Below are 18,644 nucleotides of genomic sequence, written 5' to 3' on the forward strand. Positions count from 1 at the left end.
CAAATACCCACTTAAAACTATTTTTTCCCACCTTTCCATCTTCATCTTATAAAAAAACTCCACACGGTTGGGAAAATGAGCCTTCAGTGACAATGGACTGCCACTTCACTTACAAGCCTTGAAACTCTAAGCTACACTTGTAATTACCAGCTTGCTCTCTAGCTATCTCTGAGACAAAAACACTTCAAATATAAAGCACTGACTTGAGAAATGTTTATATCAAAGAACTGCCTTATGAGAAATGGAAACACCAGCACAATGGGAAAAGCCTGAGACTTATCTGGAGGATGTATATATAACTGAGTCTAAGAAATTATGTCAATTCTTGAAAAAAGTCCCATTTATAGAAATCAGCTGTGCTACCTCTAGACCATATACATACCAAGTCCTGCAACACGCTAGTAAAACATTGAATTCTAAATATGAGTTCCTGTAGCACTTATCTTCTGCAAGGGCAAGAAATTAATAGTTTCCCTACACTATTATATAAAAAAAAACTCCGAAGGGCTCAAGTAAAACAAAACTATGAGTGGCAAATTAATATAATTGAATGAAAAACAACTTACAACGTTTCATTCATTCTTCACAAAGTTGTACACATCCTAAAGTTATAAACAACAAAATCCTCCTGGTCAACTCCCTATAAAATATTCAATTTCACATCTTCATCTGCCTTGCCTCTGTCAAAATTTCTTTGCCTTCTATTACTCACCAACTGCATCTGGATTTACCGGTCTGGAGACGTCAGCTTGCCCCATGATTAAATTGTCTGATGTGTCTCACGACAACAAACTGTCCCGGACCAAAGAAAACTTAAAAAGATAAATCCACATAAAGAAGAGACATGCACTCCTCTCTCAGTGTCACTGCCAAACGTCGGGAAAAAGCATGAGGTGAGTTAATTTGCTGGAGTTTCTGTTCCCTGTATCCCAGCCTGGGCACTTGTGGTTCTTACAAATATGTCTTCACGCTGGCTCTCTTCACACAGGAATGCCTGTCATTCCAGAGTGCACACTGTGAAGAGCTCAAGTGCAGGAAGGGGAGGAGACTGCCAACTACATTCGGGCTGCTGTGTGGCCCGCCCCGAAAGGCCACACCTACTTCTCCTGCCGTTGAGCTTTTTTATAACTCTCCAGATTCACAGCTATAGAAGAATGGGAGCCTACTCCAGAGTAGAACTTGTAGATGTAATCATGCACAAAACGTCAGGGTTGTGCATTACACACTGATGGGAAAGGAGGTAGACTCAAAGATATGTCTTCAAGACAGGCTTGCCTCACAAGTACCGACTGTTCTCACATTTCACGGCTTGCTCTAAAACTGTAGTATTTCCTACCTATAAGTGACAGATCCAAAGCAGGATGAGATCTATACACAGGGGGAATTAATAACATTAGGAGTAATAGTTTAGGACTGAATATACCTTCCCTAAAAATAATAGTTCTGAAAATTTTACTTACTAAAATAATAAATTTGAAATAAATGTTTGACAGTATTTCTCTTCCTGCTCAAGCTCAATAACCACTAAATGACCTTGGGGATTACAAAATGATAGGTAATGACCCCACATGTTGCATATAATACATGAAAATATCAGCTAACCACATGTCCCAACTGAAGGTGCAGCTTGCATACTGATTTTTCTTTTTTAATGATATAACTAACTTACATATAGTCGAAGTACTTAAATATTAAGGATACAGCTTGATGAATTTTTATCCACAGACATACCTGTGTATGCTAACACTTAATTTGGTAAATGCAAAAAGCCATATCTAACACAAGCTGCAGTGTTTAGCCACATACGCTGGATTATTTCATTAACACCTGAAGGTAAAAATGGTAAACTAACACTTCTGAGCACTACGTTATGGAGGCTGACGTTGGTTACTGGATTTAATCATTGCCACAACTAACCATGCATTATGAAGAGCATATTATTTAACCTATTATCAGATTAGGAAACTAAGGTTAGTAAGGTCAAATACTGTGACTTATGTCACCAAGTTTGTAAGTGCCAAAGCCCTAATATTCCTTCAACAAATGACGGCTGCGAAAAACAAAACAAACAACAACAAAACCCCAAATCTTTTAGTTTAAATCTTAGTATTCCAAACCGAGCTCACAGAAGAATTTCTAGTATCTGGAATTTCCTTTTACCTTTCCTTAGTACCTTCTCCTTTCCCCCCGTTATTTTACCCCCTTTATCTGCTTTTGATACAGAAAAAAAAAAAATAGCAAAGGTAACAAATAAGAAAATAATAAAGCCTAATCAATGGTAAGAAAAAAAGTATAGAAAACCTCAGGCAACATTTTAATTGTTAATACTGGTAGCAGTCAGAAAAACATTATTACGCTGACCATTAAAATAGGAAAGAGAGTAAAAGGAAAAACATATTGAAAGAATGCTCTAATGCAAGAATATCCAATACTTTCAAACTCTGGCACTTACTTATTAGCCTAAAAGCAGAGCATGTGTAACAGCAGTTTCCACACTGTAAAATGGGAGGCAAAAGGTGGCACCTGCTGCCCAGCACCCAGTAGGTGCTCAACATATTGTAGTAACCATCATCATCACCATCATCTTCTTCATCATGGATGTAACACAGCATATGTTTAAGAGGATGAGCTTTGGGAGCATCTGACTTCAGCTCAGGTCATGATCTCACAGTCCGTGAGTCCCAGCCCCACGTCACGTACTGTGGTGACAGTTCTTGCTTCTTTGGATTCTGCGTGTGTCTCTCTCTCTGCCCCTCTCCTGCTCATGCTCTGTCTCTCTCTCTCAAAAATAAATATTAAAAAAAAATATATTTTATTTTATATATAAAAAAGAGGATGTGCTTTGGAGGCAACTGAAATTTTAATTCCAGATCTATCACTAGATGTTAACACTAGGCAAGTTCCTTTACCTCTCTGTGTCTCGATTTTCCATTCTGTAAAATGAGCATAACCATACTTAGCAGTACGAGGCAGTTGTGAGGATTAAATGACACGAACATAAATAGAGCCCTCTGCGATGTGCCTGGCACACAGAAAACTCTCAGTAAATGCAAGCGATAATTATCACAGTTGCTATAGTAAAAGAAAACAAGTCCAGAAAGGAAAGGCCAAGTCAGGAGTAGCCAGACAATGGTACATGGCAAAAAAAAGTCATTACAAAGAGGTTAGTCAGAAACGGAAGAGGATGACATTTCTGTATCATGAATCCAGGGAGCATATTGGAAGAAGCAGGCCAAGGAGGAAGTCTGAACACAATCAGGTTTGGTATACAAAAACAGCAAGCAGATGGAACAGCCCAGACAAAACGATTACTGTGAATAAGTTTAAACCAGGCACATTACACACACTCACAGCCCAGAAACAGTACTGGAGAATTTAGTTTAGGTTGACAGGACCACACCAGAGTACAACAGATAGATTTATGGATCCTGGTATAGCTGCTGTTTACCACCTGGCAAATTTAAAGTTTATTTATGTACTTTGAGAAAGAGAGAGAAGAGAGTGCACAAGTGGGGGGGCGGGGGTGGGAAAGGCAGAGAGAGGGAGGGAGAGAGAAAGAATCCCAAGCAGGCTTTCCATGCTCATAGAGCAGAGCCCGACGTGGGGCTGGAGCTTATGAACCGTGAGATCATGACCTGAGCCGAAATCAAGAGTCAGACGCTCAACTGAATGAACCACTCAGGTGCCCTGGCATTGGTTTCTTTTTGTGGCTGGTTTGTTAGATGCAAAAGCAAACATACCTGCTTCCTATGCTACATCAAATACTGTAATTCTTGTTCCCTTCTACCCCAACTTCCAGAAGGCAACATGGTTTGCCAATGGAAGAGAGCAGAGGCCCTAGAGACCTGGAGGAGAGGCCCTACATAAAATTTCAGCTTTCCTGTTTACTGATTAGGCAACTCTGAACAAGTTACTTTTAACTTACATGAGCCTCAGTTTCCACACCTGCAAAATGGAGAGAATTACTCACAGAGTTGTGAGGATTAAGAGAATTTTTAAAGAGCATGATGGTTGAAGCTGCTTAAAATATCTGGCGCCCTCTAGCCCCACCTAGATTCTTTATATAAATGACCACCCCCCCCCAACGTTTAAATTTAAACACCACTGTTCTTTAGGAAAAACTGGGGATGTTCTGATATGCTTTTCTGTCACTGAGGCTATATGTATGGCAGGCATGAAGTAATGCATGTTTACAAGCCTGCAATACGCTGGCCTATGTTAATGGGAGGAAGAAACTGAAGTTACACCGCCGGACTGCTTTCAGCTCCATGGAATGAAAGACCTCAGGCTAAAAAACTGGTGTTACACACATACCGCCTTTTTGCTTTTTCGTCAAGTTTGTGTTTTGAAGACAATAAGTTCTTTTTTAAAAATTTTATTTATTTTTTAATTTACATCCAAGTTAGTTAGCATATAGTGCAATAATGATTTCAGTAGTAGATTTCAGTGATTCATCCCCTATGTACAACACCCAGTGCTCATCCCAACAAGTGTCTTCCTTAATACCCCTTCCTCATTTAGCCCATCCCCCCAACCACACCCCCTCCAGCAACCCTCAGTTTGTTCTATTTAAGAGTCTCTTATGTTTTGTCCTCCTCCTTGTTTCGTATTATTTTTGCTTCCCTTCCCTTATGTTCACCTGTTTTGTATCTTAAATTCCACATATGAGTGAAGTCATATGATATTTGTCTTTCTCTGACTGGCTAATTTCACTTAGCATGATACCCTCTAAGTTCCATCCACGTAGTTGCAAATGGCAAGATTTCATTCTTTTTGATGGCCAAGTAATACTCCATTGTATGTATGTATGTATGTATGTATGTATGTATGTATGTATGTATGTATATGTGTGTGTGTGTGTGTGTGTACGCACGCGCGCGCACGCACACACACACACACACACACACACACATACCACATCTTCTTTATCCATTCATCTGTCAATGAACATTTGGGCTCTTTCCATACTTTGGCTATTGTTGATAGTGCATCTAGAAACACGGGGGTGCATGTGTCCCTTTGAAACAGCACACCTCTATCCCCTGGATAAATGCCTAGTAGTACAATTCCTGGGTCATAGGGTAGTTCTATTTTTAACTTTTTGAGGAATCTCCATACTGTTTTCCAGAGTGGCTGCACCAGTTTGCATTCCACCAGCAGTGCAAAAGAGATCCTCTTTCTCCACATCCTTGCCAACATCTGTTTTTGCCTGAGTTGTTCATTTTAGCCATTCTGACTGGTGTGAGGTTGTATCTCATTGTGGTTTTAATTTGTTCTTCCCTGATGATGAGTGATGAGCATTTTTTCATGTGTCTGTTAGCCATCTGGATGTCTTCTTTGGAAAAGTGTCTGTTCATGTCTTTTGCCCATTTTGAAGACAATAAGTTCTTAAGGATGCCCTCGGGATCAGGACATGCTTCTAGAACTGAGGAGAGAGTTGTAAGAAATGAGATTAAACAGGAAAATTTCAGGTAAGAAAGATGGAAGGGTTTTTCCAGGGCTGGGTTAAGGATTTACAGAGTCACTTAGAATGCAGTAGAGGCAGTGGGAAAGGTAGGCCCAGCTGGAAACGACAGTTAGCTGAATGGAGATTAGAAAGTGTGGGAAAAACAGCCGAGCCAAAAGATTCACAGGTTGTGAGGACAAGGGAAAGAGGGAAGTGAGACGAGGTTATCAATGACACTGATGGAACTTCAGGCAACTATGTGACATCAGGTGGCTGAATCAAATTATTGCCAAGCTCCCTTCTGGTTCTGAAATTCTATAGCAGAATCAAACCAATGACTTAACCAATTCAATGTTCTGTTTCAAATAATGCCTCCAAAAAGTGTTTTATTATGGAAAAGAGCAGTGGCCATAGTGTACTTTATATAATGAATCTAGCTCAGTGCTTGCCATGTATTGCAAAATACCCACTTAATGAATTGGATTATTATTATTGGGAAACCACAAGCCTTATATATTCATACCACAATTATTTCCTGAGCACCTCTAAAGTATCAGGTATTGTCCCAGGTGTTGGGGACATGGTAGTGAATACAGTGTGGAAAAACCTCATGCCTTCTTTCTAGTACGTTAGATGGTAATAAGTACTGTAGAGAAAAATTATTCAGGAAAGGGAAACAGGGTGGGCTGAGAGAGAGATTGCTAAATTACAAATTGTGTGAGAAGGGCCTCATTGGGAAGATAACATATAAAGACCTGAAGTAAAGAAATTCCTCAATTAACTTTCTCTGTCATCTTCCTCACTTAGACATACTTCATATTATTGTGCTTCACAGATACTGCATTTTTAACAAACTGAAGGTCTGAGACAACCCTGTGTCAAGCAAGTCTACTGTCACTAGTTTTCCAATAGCATTTGCTCACTTTGTGTCTCTTTGTCACGTTTCAGTAATTCTTGCAATATTTCAAACTTTTCACTATTATAATATTTGTTATAGTGATCTGTGATCGGTGATCTTTGATTTTACTATTGTAAATGTTTTGGGGAACCATGAACCAGGCCCACATGAGACTGTGAACTTAATCGATAGATGTGTGTGTTCTGACTGCTCCACTGACTAGCTATTCCTCTCTCTCTCTCTCTCTCTCCTCAAGCTTAGCTAGTCCCTGACACAGAACAATATGGAGATGAGGTCCATTAATAACTCTACAATGGCCTCTAAGTGTTCAAGTAAAAGGAACAGTCACAGCTTTAAATCAAAAGCTAGAAATTATTAAGTTTAGTGATGAAGGCATGTGGAAAGCCAAGATGGCCAGAAGATAGGCCTCTTGGTCCAGTTAGCCAAGCTGTGAATGCAAAGGAAAAGTTCTTGAAAGAAATTAAAAGTGCTACTCCAGTGAACACATGAATGGTAAGAAAGTGAAATAGCCTTATTACAGATACGGAGAAAGTTTGAGTAGTCGAGAGAGAAGATCAAACTAACCCCAACACTCCCTTAAGCCAAACCTAATCCAGAGCAAGGCCCTAACTCTCTTCAATTGTGTGAAGGCTGAGAGAGGGGAGGAAACTGCAGAAGAAACGTCTGAAGCTAAGAGAGTTCAGTTCGTGAGGTTTAAGGAAAGACGCTATCTCCATAAAAATGCAAGGTGAAACAGCACATGGCAATGTGGAGGCTGCAACAAGTTCTCCAGAAGATCTAGCCAAGATAATTTATGAAGGTACCTACACTAAACAACAGGTTTTCAATGTAGATGAAAACAGCTTTAAAATAGAAGATTCCGTCTAGGAATTTCATAGTTAGGAAAAAATCAATGCTGGCTTCAAAACTTCAAAGGACAGGCTGACTCTCTTGTCAAGGGCTAGTAGAGATGGTGACTTTAAGTAGAAACCAATGCTCACTGACCATACCAAAATTCTAGGGCCTTTAAGGACTATGCTAAATCTACTCTGCCTGTACTCTACAAATGGAACAGATGACAGCACATCGGTTTATAACATGGTTTACTAAATTTTTTAAGCCACTCTTGAGACCTACTGCCCAGAAAGAAAGATTCCTACAATGCACCGGGTCACCCAAGAGCTCAGATGGAGATGTACAGTGAGACTAATTTTGTTTTCACGCCTGCTAACACAATAGCCATTCCATGGATCAAGGAGTAATTTTTTGTAAGTTTATTTATTATTTTGAGAGAGAGCAAGAGAGAGCAGGGGAGGGGCAGAGAGAGAGAGAATCCCAAGAGTCTCTTGAGAATCTGCACTGGTGGTACAGAGCCTGATGCAGGGCTCAAACTCATGAACTGTGAGATTGTGACTGTGAGTTGAAATCAAGAGTCAGACGCTTAATTGACTGAGCCATCCAGGCATCCCTCAAGGGGTAATTTTGACCTTCAAGTCTTATTATTTAAGGAATTAATTTTGCACAGCTGTAGCTGTCATAGATAGCAATTCCTCTGATGGATCTGGGCAAAGTAAATTGAAAATCTTTAGGAAAGTAAAGGATCCACCAAACTGCATGCCATTAAGAACACTTGTGATTCATGAGGAGAGGTCAAAATATCAACATTTATGGGTGTTAGGAAGAAGCTGATGCCCACATGGATGACTGTGTGTGTGTGTGGGGGGGTGTTCAAGACTTCAATGGAAGAAGTACCTGCAGATGGGGTGGAGACAGCAAGAGAACTAGAACGAGAAGTGGAGCCTGAAGATGGGACTGAATGGCTGTGATCCCATGATACAACTTGAACAGATGAAGAGTTGCTTCTTATGGAGGAACAAGGAGAGTGGTTTCTTGAGATGGAATCTCCTCCTGGTGAAGATGCTGCGAAGAATGTTGAAATGACAACAAGGGATTTAAAATATCAAATAAACTTAGTTGATAAAGCAGCAAGGTTTGAGAGGATTGACTTGAATTATTATTATTATTATTATTATTATTTTAATGTTTTATTTATTCTTAAGAGAGAGAGAGAGAGAGAGACAGAACATGAGCAGGTGAGGGGCAGAGCGAGAGAGGGACACAGAATCCGAAGCAAGCTCCAGGCTCTGAGCTGTCAGCACAGAGCCCAATGTGGGGCTCAAACCCACAAGCTGTGAGATCATGACCTGAACCGAGGTCGGACGCCCAACTGACTGAACCACCCAGGCGCACTGACTTGAATTATTTTTTAAGGCTTATTTATTTTTGAGAGAGAGAGATGGACAGGCAGACAGACAGAGGGAGAGGGAGACAGAGGATCCAAAGCAGGCTCTGCCCTGACAGAAGAGAGCCCAATGAAGGGCTCAAATTCATGAACTGTGAGATCATGACCTGAGCCGAAGTTGGACACTTAAACTGACTGAGCCACTCAGGAGCCCCAGATTGACCCTAATTTTGAAAGGAGTTCTGCTGTGGGTAAAATATGTTATCAAACAGCACCACATGTTATGATGCTGAAAGGAAAAGTCAACCGATGTGTCAAACATCATTGTCTTATATTAAGAACTTGCCCCAGCCTTCAGCACCCACCACCCTGATCAGTCAGCAACCATCAACATCAAGGCCAGACCCTCTTATCAGCAAAAAGATTACAACTCACTGAAAGCTCAGATGATGGTTAGTGTTTTTTTAGTAATCAAGTATTTTTCTTAAGTAAGCTCTACATTCAGCGTGGAGCTTGGCCTCATGACCCTGAGATCAAGAATCACATGCTCTTCTGACTGAGCCACCCAGGTGCTCCAGAAGTAAAGTACAGTAAAACCTTAGTTTGTGAGCATAGTTCATTCTGGCAACATGCTTATAATCCAAAGCACCCGTGTATCAAAGTGAATTTCTCCATAAGAAATAATGGAAACTCGGATGATTTGTTCCACAACCCAAAAATATTCATATAAAAATGATCACAATATTGTAACATAATAGAAAATAATAAAGAAAATACAAAATATAAAGAAAAATAAACAAGTTAACCTACACTTACCTTTGAAAGCCTTCATGGCTGGTGTGAGAGAGAGAAGAGAGAGGAGGATTATGGTGTAGGACCACTTTCATTATCACTAACGGATGTTGATTACAGTACAGTATTAATAAACTTGTCATCTACTGTATTTAATGTAACTGGCAATAAGGCAGCAGAGGAAAGGGTCTATATCTGCAGGCAGCCTGACCTAGAATGAAGCAAAGCATTCCTAAGCTTACTCTTGTATGAAAAAGCAAAGGTCTGTCTATAGGTGCTTTGAAGTGACAAAAAAGTATACTAGTGGCAGTGTGGGCACCTTCCAACGTTCTGAAAAATCACTGATTTCTGCCAAACACTGCGGCCTGAGACAGAGCATCCGAGCATGGGAGACGATCACCCACAATCCCACAGCGAGGAAGAGAGAGACACACAGAGAAGGAGAAAGAGAGAACCATTGGCTAAATGGTGATCATGGGACATTTGGCACCACGTACTACTCGTATTGCAAGACATTGCTTGTTTATCAAGTTAAAATTTATTAGAAATGTTTGTTCATCTCGTGGAACACTCAGAGAACAAGTTACTCTGTTACAATGCAAGGTTTTACTTGTAATTGTATTTTTTTTAAGTATTTTTAAAATAAGGTGTGTACATGGATTTTTTAAAACATAATGCTACTGTGCACTTAGTAAACTGCAATATAGTATAAACATAACTTTTACATGCACTGGCAAACATTCACTTGGCTTGCTTTATTGCAAAATCTGCTTTACTGCAGTGGTCTGGAACTGAACCCACAGTATCTCTGAGGTATGCCTATACTATAGTTCCATCAGTTCTAAGAGAAGCAAAATAAAAGGTGACACTTTCAAAGGTACTACAAATGAATACTGCTTACTCTGGAGTATATTTTAATGATTGGTCACTGAACTAACAGTTATCAAATATGCTATTCAGTTCTCAAATATCTACAGATGGACTGTCTAATACTATGGTCACTAGCTGCATATGATTATTTGAATTTATATTCAATCTGTTTATATTATATACAATTTGCAATTCAGTTTTTCATTTGTACTGGCCAAATTTCAGATGCCCAATAGCCACACATGGCTACCACGATGGATGGTGCAGATACAGAACATTTCCATCACTGCAGGAAGTTCTATTGGACATAATGCACCTGAAGGCTTTTTCAAGTCCACTAAAGTCTTTTAGTAATAACAAAACAGCACTAACTGTACCTTTCAGTGTGTGGTGTCTATCTTCCAAGGCACTAACCTACTAAAGGCACTATACTATGAGGGAACCCTGACAAGTTTAAGAAAAAAAAAAAGTTTCTTTTTATACAGCACTAACTACTAAGCTATTAACACTCTCTTTTTTTTTAATGTTTATTTTATTTTTGAGAAAGCGAGAGAGACAAAGCATGAGTGGGGGAGGAGCAGAGAGAGAGGGAGATACAATCTGAAGCAGGCTCCAAGCTCTGAGCTGTCAGCACAGAGCCTGACGCAGGGCTCGAACCCACAAACTGTGAGATCATGACGTGAGCCAAAGTCAGACACTCAACCGACTGAGCCACCCAGGTGCCCATAACACTCTTCCTTTAGTAACTGAATTACTACTTCTTTTTCTAGTAATACTCAGTTAAAGTCTTTGACTATTAATACTAATTCAAAGTTTAAGGAAGGGGAATGATTTAAAAATTTTTTAAAATATTTACTTATTTTGAGAGCGAGCACACCTACAAGCAGGAGAGGGGCGGAGAGGGTCAGAGAGAGAGAGAGAGAGAGAGAGAGAGAGAATGCCAAGCAGGTTTCCTGCTGTTGGCACAGAGCCCAACGCAGGGCTCAATCCCATGAACTGTGAGATCATGACCTGAGCCAAAATCAAGAGTTGGATGCTTAACTGACTGAGCCATCCAGGCATCCCAAGAATGGCTTTATTTTAAAGATTTACTAAGAATTATATCCATTTGTTATCAATTGAAAATTAACAACCTCGGGGCACCTGGGTGGCTCAGCCGGTTGAGGGACTGACTTCGGCTCAGGTCATGATCTCACGGTTCCTGAGTTCGGGCCCCTCATCGGGCTCTGTGCTGACAGCTCAGAGCCGGGGAGCCTGCTTCGGATTCTGTGTCTCCCTCTCTCTCTGCCCCTCCCCCACACGCGCTCTGTCTCTCTCTGCCTCTCAGAAATAAAGAAAATAAAAAAAATTTTTTAAAGAAAATTAACAACCTCTATCTTATTGGCCATCCATTTATTATTTCTATTTCTCCAAACAGTACTTTTTCATGCGCTGAAGATAGATTTTATGAGTTACAGTGAAAGTGACTGAGGAGTTTTAAAGAAAAAAAGTACTTTATAAAACATGATATTCACAAAAACTAAGTCCCTAGTGGCCTCTGTTAAGAAACCACAAGGTATCAATGATGTGTAGAAACTAACCAGTCAGAAATCAAAGGGCTGCCCATCCCAGGGTTTTGAAACGAGTTAAATGTTCCCCAGTAAAGTGGCATTCACTGCTGATGACTCAGAGGTGACTATTAGCCACTGCCAGTTCTCTCCTTCCTTCCTTCTCTTTCATAACTCTAACTCATCTGGCCCTCAACCCTTTAAGTGAGAAAGAAATCTAAACATTACCAAGGAATATTCTGAGCCACATATTCAGTAAGAATACAATCAATGTCGGATAATAGCTACAATGTTTGTAGTAGTTATTCAAAAATGTCTAACAAGGAATCTCCTTAAACATTCTTTTTTAAAACGTGTAGGAGAATAAAGGGTTTGTCGTCTACTAAATAAAAATTCTGAGTAATGAACACCTGGTTACCCCATGAGTCAACAGTAATTCCTGTAATAGGAACCAAGGATGATTATATCAGTGGTGTTTCTATAAAACTTACTCCAGCTATTAACTCAAATGAACTTTATTCTTTGATTTCCATGTATGAAGTATCCACCTCTTTTGTAGCATTCTCTTCCCTCAAAACCCTCAATCTTTCACAATCACAAATTCTGGGAGATGAAGCACAGGGGCAAAAAAAAAAAAAAAAAAAAAAAAAAAAAGCTATGCATATAATTTCTAAATTCAAATTCAAAGAAACATTATGTTCTGGATTATACAAAACTGTCCTTCTAAATCTTGTTTTAAAAAAAGTAACATGGTGGGAATGCAAGCTGGTGCAGCCACTCTGGAAAACAGTATGGAGGTTCCTCAAAAACCTAAAAATAGAACTACCCTACGAACCAGCAATTGCACTACTAGGCATTTATCCACGGGACACGGGTGTGCTGTTTCGAAGGGACACACGCACCCGCATGTTTATAGCAGCACTATCAACAGTAGCCAAAGTATGAAAAGAGCCCAAATGTCCACTGATGGATGAATGGATAAATGTGGTGTGTGTGTGTGTGTATATATATATATATATATATATATATATATATATACACACACTCTATACACATAATACTCTATTGTGTGTGTGTATATATACTCAGCAATCAAAAAGAATGAAATCTTGCCATTTGCGACTACGTGGATGGAACTGGAGGGTGTTATGCTAAGTGAAATTAGAGAAAGACAAAAATCATGATTTGACTCATATGAGGACTTTAAGAGACAAAACAGATGAACATAAGGGAAGGGAAACAAAAAGAATATAAAAACAGGGAGGGGATCAAAACAGAAGAGACTCATAAATATGGAGAACAAACTGAGGGTTACTGGAGGGGTTGTGGGAGGGGGGATGGGCTAAATGGGTAAGGGGCACTAAGGAATCTACTCCTGAAATAACTGTTGCACTATATGCTAATTTGGATACAAATTTTTAAAAATAAAAAATAAAATTAAAAAAAAAAAAAAAAAGTAACATGGCGCACCTGGCTGACTCAGTCAGTACAGCATGCAACTCTTGGTCTTGGGGTTGTGAGTTCAAGCCCCATGTTGGGTGTGGAGATTACTTAAAAATATAATCTTCAAAATAAAAAGGGGTACTTGGGTGGATCAGTCGGTTAAGCATCCGACTGGTGATTTTGGCTCAGGTCATGATCCCAGGGTCATGGATTGAGCCCTGCACTGGGCTCCGTGCTGAACATGGGGTCCACTTAAGATCCTCTCTCTTACCCTCTGCCCCTCTCCCCTGCTCCCCGTCTGTCATTAGGAAAAAAAAAAAAAAGGAACAGTGAAACACATTAACACTTTAGGACAACAATCTGGTGACGTCAGAAAAAATACGGACAATTGTGTGATTTTGCTCACCTGTCTATACTAAAGCAACTAGCCTAATTCTAGTCTAACTTTTTGGAAAAGATAATCCTTATTAGTACTGATGAGGCTGTAAAAATGTAATCACCAAATAAAATCTTTCAAGATGCAAATTTGATTACTGTGTTTTCAGCCTAAAAATAATTTCTTTTACTGAAAAAGCCCGAAATTACACAGTATCCAGTTAGGTGTTAAACACTGTACTAACACTCATCTGGTTGCCGGGCCTATGCACCAAGGGCCTTCAGGATACCACCTGTCCTAAAATCCAGGGAGGAGCTGACAACCAGTTTGTTGTGCTGAGTTGTAGTGAAGGAAAATAAAAAAGATAAAGGGCTGAAAGAACTCTTCTGAGATTCATTCACTTGGGGCAAAAAGTCTTCTGTATCTTTAAACAATTTTAGAAATCTCCCCAGTCTGACATAGTCTGTTTGTGGAGTATAGCTTTCAGTTTTGACATCCTCCTCTGTGTGCCTGGGGCAGTAATAGTTTACTCCTTCCTGCTTCCAGTTTGATTCCTCTCTAATCTATCCTCAACAGTGGGGCCGCAGTGATGTTTACAACAGCACAGATTTAACAGTGTTCTTCACGGCTCACAAAAAAAATCTTTCAAGCCCTGATCTAAGCCTACCTTTCTAACGAGCCTCTTCTCTACCTCCTCTCCCGTACTTACTTGTCTTCAGTCCTGGGACTAGTCTTCAGTCCTGCTGCACCTCATGGAGTTCCTGAACTATGACGTGCTCTCCCGGGTCTATCTACTGAGGCATCTGCTGTTCTAGCTACCTGGAAAGTCGTCTCCCTCCCCACATCCCCTCATCTGGCTAAGTCCTGCTCCTTCAAATTCGTTTATGTGTCACTTCCTCCTTGAAGCCGCCTTTGAACATCTACCTTTTGACACTTAAGACTGAACCAGGTATACCTCTTCTGTGCTCCCAAGTCACCCTGAGTATACCTCTACATACAGGGGTACACATCACTTTTGTTCTAATTATCTATTTACTTACTTGTCTCTCCTACATATATCCTCAGCAAGTAACATACTGCTCAGCACATAGTAGGCATTCAATAAATATTTGAAAACAATGGAGACAGGCAAAGGGAGAACAGGATCCTTCACTAGACTGCAAATATCCTTTTCAGGTTATGAAGTAGTTAAGTTGGGGAAAGTGCTAGGCTGGTAGGTAATGAACTTAGAATAAGTCACTTAACAATTTCATGACAAAAAGGAAAGAAAAAGACAGGCATAATTGAGATTATCTTGAAAGCTACAGATTAAATGTTATTACAAATTCACTGCCATCTATGCTTACAGCAACACAATCTTTGAATTATAGTTGGTTTTAGATTTATAAAAAAAGTGATTGAAAAAAAAACCCAGCTCTGCTTTTCTTCTAGTTTCTAGGAGAAACGGTTACGAGGATTAAACTAGCACCACCAGTTTTTAATCACTCAAAGGTGATTTCTTTTCTCCCCTTCATTCTTGTTTCCCAATTTTTGGAAATTCTTGTTTCCCAAAAAGCAGTTTCATTGCTTTTTCTCCCCTTCATTCTTGTTTCCCAATCATTTCATTAAATGATAACGTTTCTACCAGAAAAATCAGAACACAAGAGATAAAATAATACTAAATATCTATTTTGTTACATATGAACATCTTTAACAAAAGAGCTGATGAAAAAGAGCTAAATCTTAGAAAGAATAAACTAAGTTCAATAGTTCAATTTCCCATGCATTCTTTCCCCTCGTTTTCTATGAATAAGCTAACACTAACTGAGCCTATAACTCCAGGGACTATTCTAAGTGTTCTACATGTGTTAATCTAATTCTCACAACAAGGACATCAAAAGGATTCCATTTATTATCCTACTTAACAGATGAGTCACACAGGGGTAAACTTGTCCAGTGAGGTCAAAGCCGACAAATGGCAAAATTGGGGCTCATATCTAAGTACTCTGGACATGAATCTCTACTCCTACTAATATACTGTATACCTAAATATAAGTTGAATTCACACAACTTATTTTTAACCTTAGAAACACTGTTGGAGGTATTACTGTAACAAAAGTAAAATTCAGGCACAGAGCAGTTATACAAATTGTCCAAAATGACAATGTTAAAATTAAAAAAATAGTTGTTCTCTTAGCCCATCCCTGAATTTCCAGTATGACCATCACCAAGAATGATGCTTCCTATCATAAAACCAATCTTTAAAGGAAATTCTTAGGGGCGCCTGGGTGGCTCGGTCGGTTAAGCATCCAACTTCGGCTCAGGTCATGATCTCACGGTCCGTGAGTTCGAGCCCCGCGTCGGGCTCTGTGCTGACAGCTCACAGCCTGGAGCCTGTTTCAGATTCTGTGTCTCCCTCTCTCTCTGCCCCTCCCCTGTTCATGCTCTGTCTCTCTCTGTCTCAAAAATAAATAAACGTTAAAAAAAAATTTGTTTTTAAAGTTAAAAAAAATAAATAAAGGAAATTCTTAGAAAATGAATGAAAGGTCTAAAATCAAGAGAGGTTGGCTATTTGGGTCAGAGACATTTCTACCACTCCTCAAACTAAACCTATAACAAAAATACCCCAGCCCCAGTGTTTCATGAGAAGCACCTTTAACCCACACCGGGGGCATTATTAGCCATATAAAACAGTATGTTTCATCATCATATACTGTGTGTCTGTATCTTTAAGGTTATTAGGTAATTAGGAAGCCCCTAGATTTTCCTATTTCCCCATGTTCTCCAAATTCTCTTGATACAAGACAAATACAATAAAAAAACTCTCCTTAAAGAAATCACCACTAAGCTGTTCAAAGAATGCAGAGATAAGAAAGGAAATATATATCTATACAAGCAAATTTGGTTTTAATAATTTCCATAAGTACAAGTCATGCTCAATAACATGGCATGAAATTCCAATAATGCAACTCTTTTCATATGTATAAAAACATTTATTCACTCTGCCTCACATTGACAGTTCTTAATTTCCTCTTTGAGAGCTGAAACTGTATCTTATTTTCTCCCTTCATGGCAACTAGGGCAGTGTACCAACAAAATTTATTGAATGAATTAATGAATCAGTCTGCCAGCCAATCATCTTCATCCACCTTTTCACCTTTTGGTTGGAGTGAGTATACACTGCGTACGAAAATAAATTATCAAGCAAAACTACCTGAACTTCATTGTAACCAACGTTAAGCCATTGGCCTTGGACGTACTATGAGATTAAAACCAGAACTAAACAAGCACACACCTTTAGTACTGGCAAAGCTCCACCTGAGTGCCACTTCTTTCTTTCATTAGTTAAGACATGATTCTTAAGGGTTCTTGCTATTCAAGCCCTTTGATTATTGAGCTCTAAGCTGAAAAGGGGAAAGACTGACCTCTGGGAGAAAATGGACAAAATAAAGCAGCCAGACCCACCTGTTTTATAGCATTTAAATTATCTGGGGGGAGATCAAAGAAGAAAAACAGAAGATAAAGAATCATCAAAAGAAATTTAAAAATATTTAAATAGTCAAGACAAATGCAGTTATTATTTTTGTTTTTTTGTTTTTTTTTTGTAGTATTTCATCTTTTTATGCAGTGGAAAAAAAGGAAAGCTGTAGCTACAGACTACAGTTTGACCTAATGTCATTCTGGCTACCAACAGAAAAACACTGATTTGATGAGGAAAAACCAAAACAATCTTCAATAAGGAACTGAAGACCATCAGCACCATTTCACAAATAATCCATTATTATACTGCTATCACCTTCTTTTAATGAAACCTTCCATTATGGGTGTGTGTGTGTGTGTGTGTGTGTGTGTGTGTGTGTGCGTGCACACACATATTCTGGACTCCACTGATGTTTCAAATAATAATCTTGTAAAAACGGTGTCTTTTGAGTCAAGGCAAAGCTCTACCATGAAAGGTCATTTCTTTAAAGTAAACTCTGCCTCCAATGTGAGGCTCAAACTCACGACCAAGATTAAGAGTCACATGCTTTAATGACTGAGCCAGCCAGGCGCTCCACAAAAGGTCATTTTTAACATGACAGAACTCTGAACAGGCACAAGAAGATAACCACTGATGTTGTTTTGAAATTAATGGTTTCCTGCCTAATGGAAAATATTTATACTAGTCTCATTATCAACTTTTAAATCCCATTGACCATAATGTGAATTTGAAACAAAGCTGAGGAAACATTTTTTAAATTAAAGATATTTACTTATCACTTAATAGAAAAACATAAAAATTTCAAAAACCTTAAAAGACTTTTTTGTTTAATAAAAATTATACACTTTTAAATGGGAATATGCCATAAACACTGTGCTGTGTGCATTGTTCTTTATCAGAGTTATTTCTCTAGGTAAATAACCAAGAAAAGTTTGAAAAAGTAGAATAATGAAGGGTATTGTTTTAGACCTTAAAATATAAGACTATAATAATAATAAGGAGGTGCATGGGTGGCTCAGTCTTAAGGTTAAGTGTCCAACTTTTGATCTCAGCGCAGGTCTTGATCTCAGGGTCATGAGTTCAAGCCCCGTGCTGGGCTCTGCGCTGGGCCATGAAGCCTACTTAAGAAAAGATAATAATAACAAACAATGTACAACTGGTATAAAAATCGACAGGTGGTTCAATAGAACAGAATGCACAGTCCAAAAATATACTTGAGATCTTACAAACCTTAGCTTGCTGCAATAGCGTCATAAATCAACAAAAAAGGGGCAGTTAATTACTTAACTTTTTTTCTAACTTATATTTTATACACTTTGTCAAATACCAAAAGCAAATATAAATTAAATTAACTTTAATTGGGGCACCTGGGTGGCTCAGTTGGTTAAGCGTCCAACTTCATGATCTCGTGGTTCGTGGGTTTGAGCCCTAGGTCGGGCTCTGTGCTACCAGCTCAGAGCCTGGAGCCTACTTCAGATTCTGTGTCTCCCTCTCTCTGTGCCCTTCCCCAGTTCATGCTCTGTCTCTCTCTCTCTCTCTCTCTCAAAAATAAAATAAAAAAACATTAAAA

The 18,644-nt window shown here is 39.1% G+C and overlaps 1 protein-coding gene across 13 annotated transcripts in view; it reads right to left on the reverse strand.

Annotated features, from left to right (window-relative positions):
* Positions 1–18,644, reverse strand: part of LOC109256754 (mediator of RNA polymerase II transcription subunit 18) — a 131,577-nt gene that overhangs the window by 43,090 nt on the left and 69,843 nt on the right. For 3 of the 13 annotated variants that reach the window (XM_053898710.1, XM_053898697.1, XM_053898701.1), the window contains exons 4-5: positions 9,403–9,420; positions 8,097–8,264 (exon numbers count right to left, since the gene is read on the reverse strand). The exons of 7 other annotated variants lie outside the window; for them this stretch is intronic. In XM_053898710.1, coding sequence (XP_053754685.1) covers positions 8,097–8,264; positions 9,403–9,420 — 186 coding nt within the window. Of the gene's footprint in view, positions 1–712; positions 1,737–8,096; positions 8,265–9,402; positions 9,421–18,644 lie in introns of those variants that run through there. 3 more of the 13 variants (XM_019432358.2, XM_019432366.2, XM_019432373.2) reach the window with 3 other exon arrangements.

This window comes from Panthera pardus, unplaced genomic scaffold (genome assembly GCF_024362965.1).
Source record: "Panthera pardus isolate Hobbes unplaced genomic scaffold, ASM2436296v1 HiC_scaffold_11, whole genome shotgun sequence".
NCBI lineage: Eukaryota > Metazoa > Chordata > Mammalia > Carnivora > Felidae > Panthera > Panthera pardus.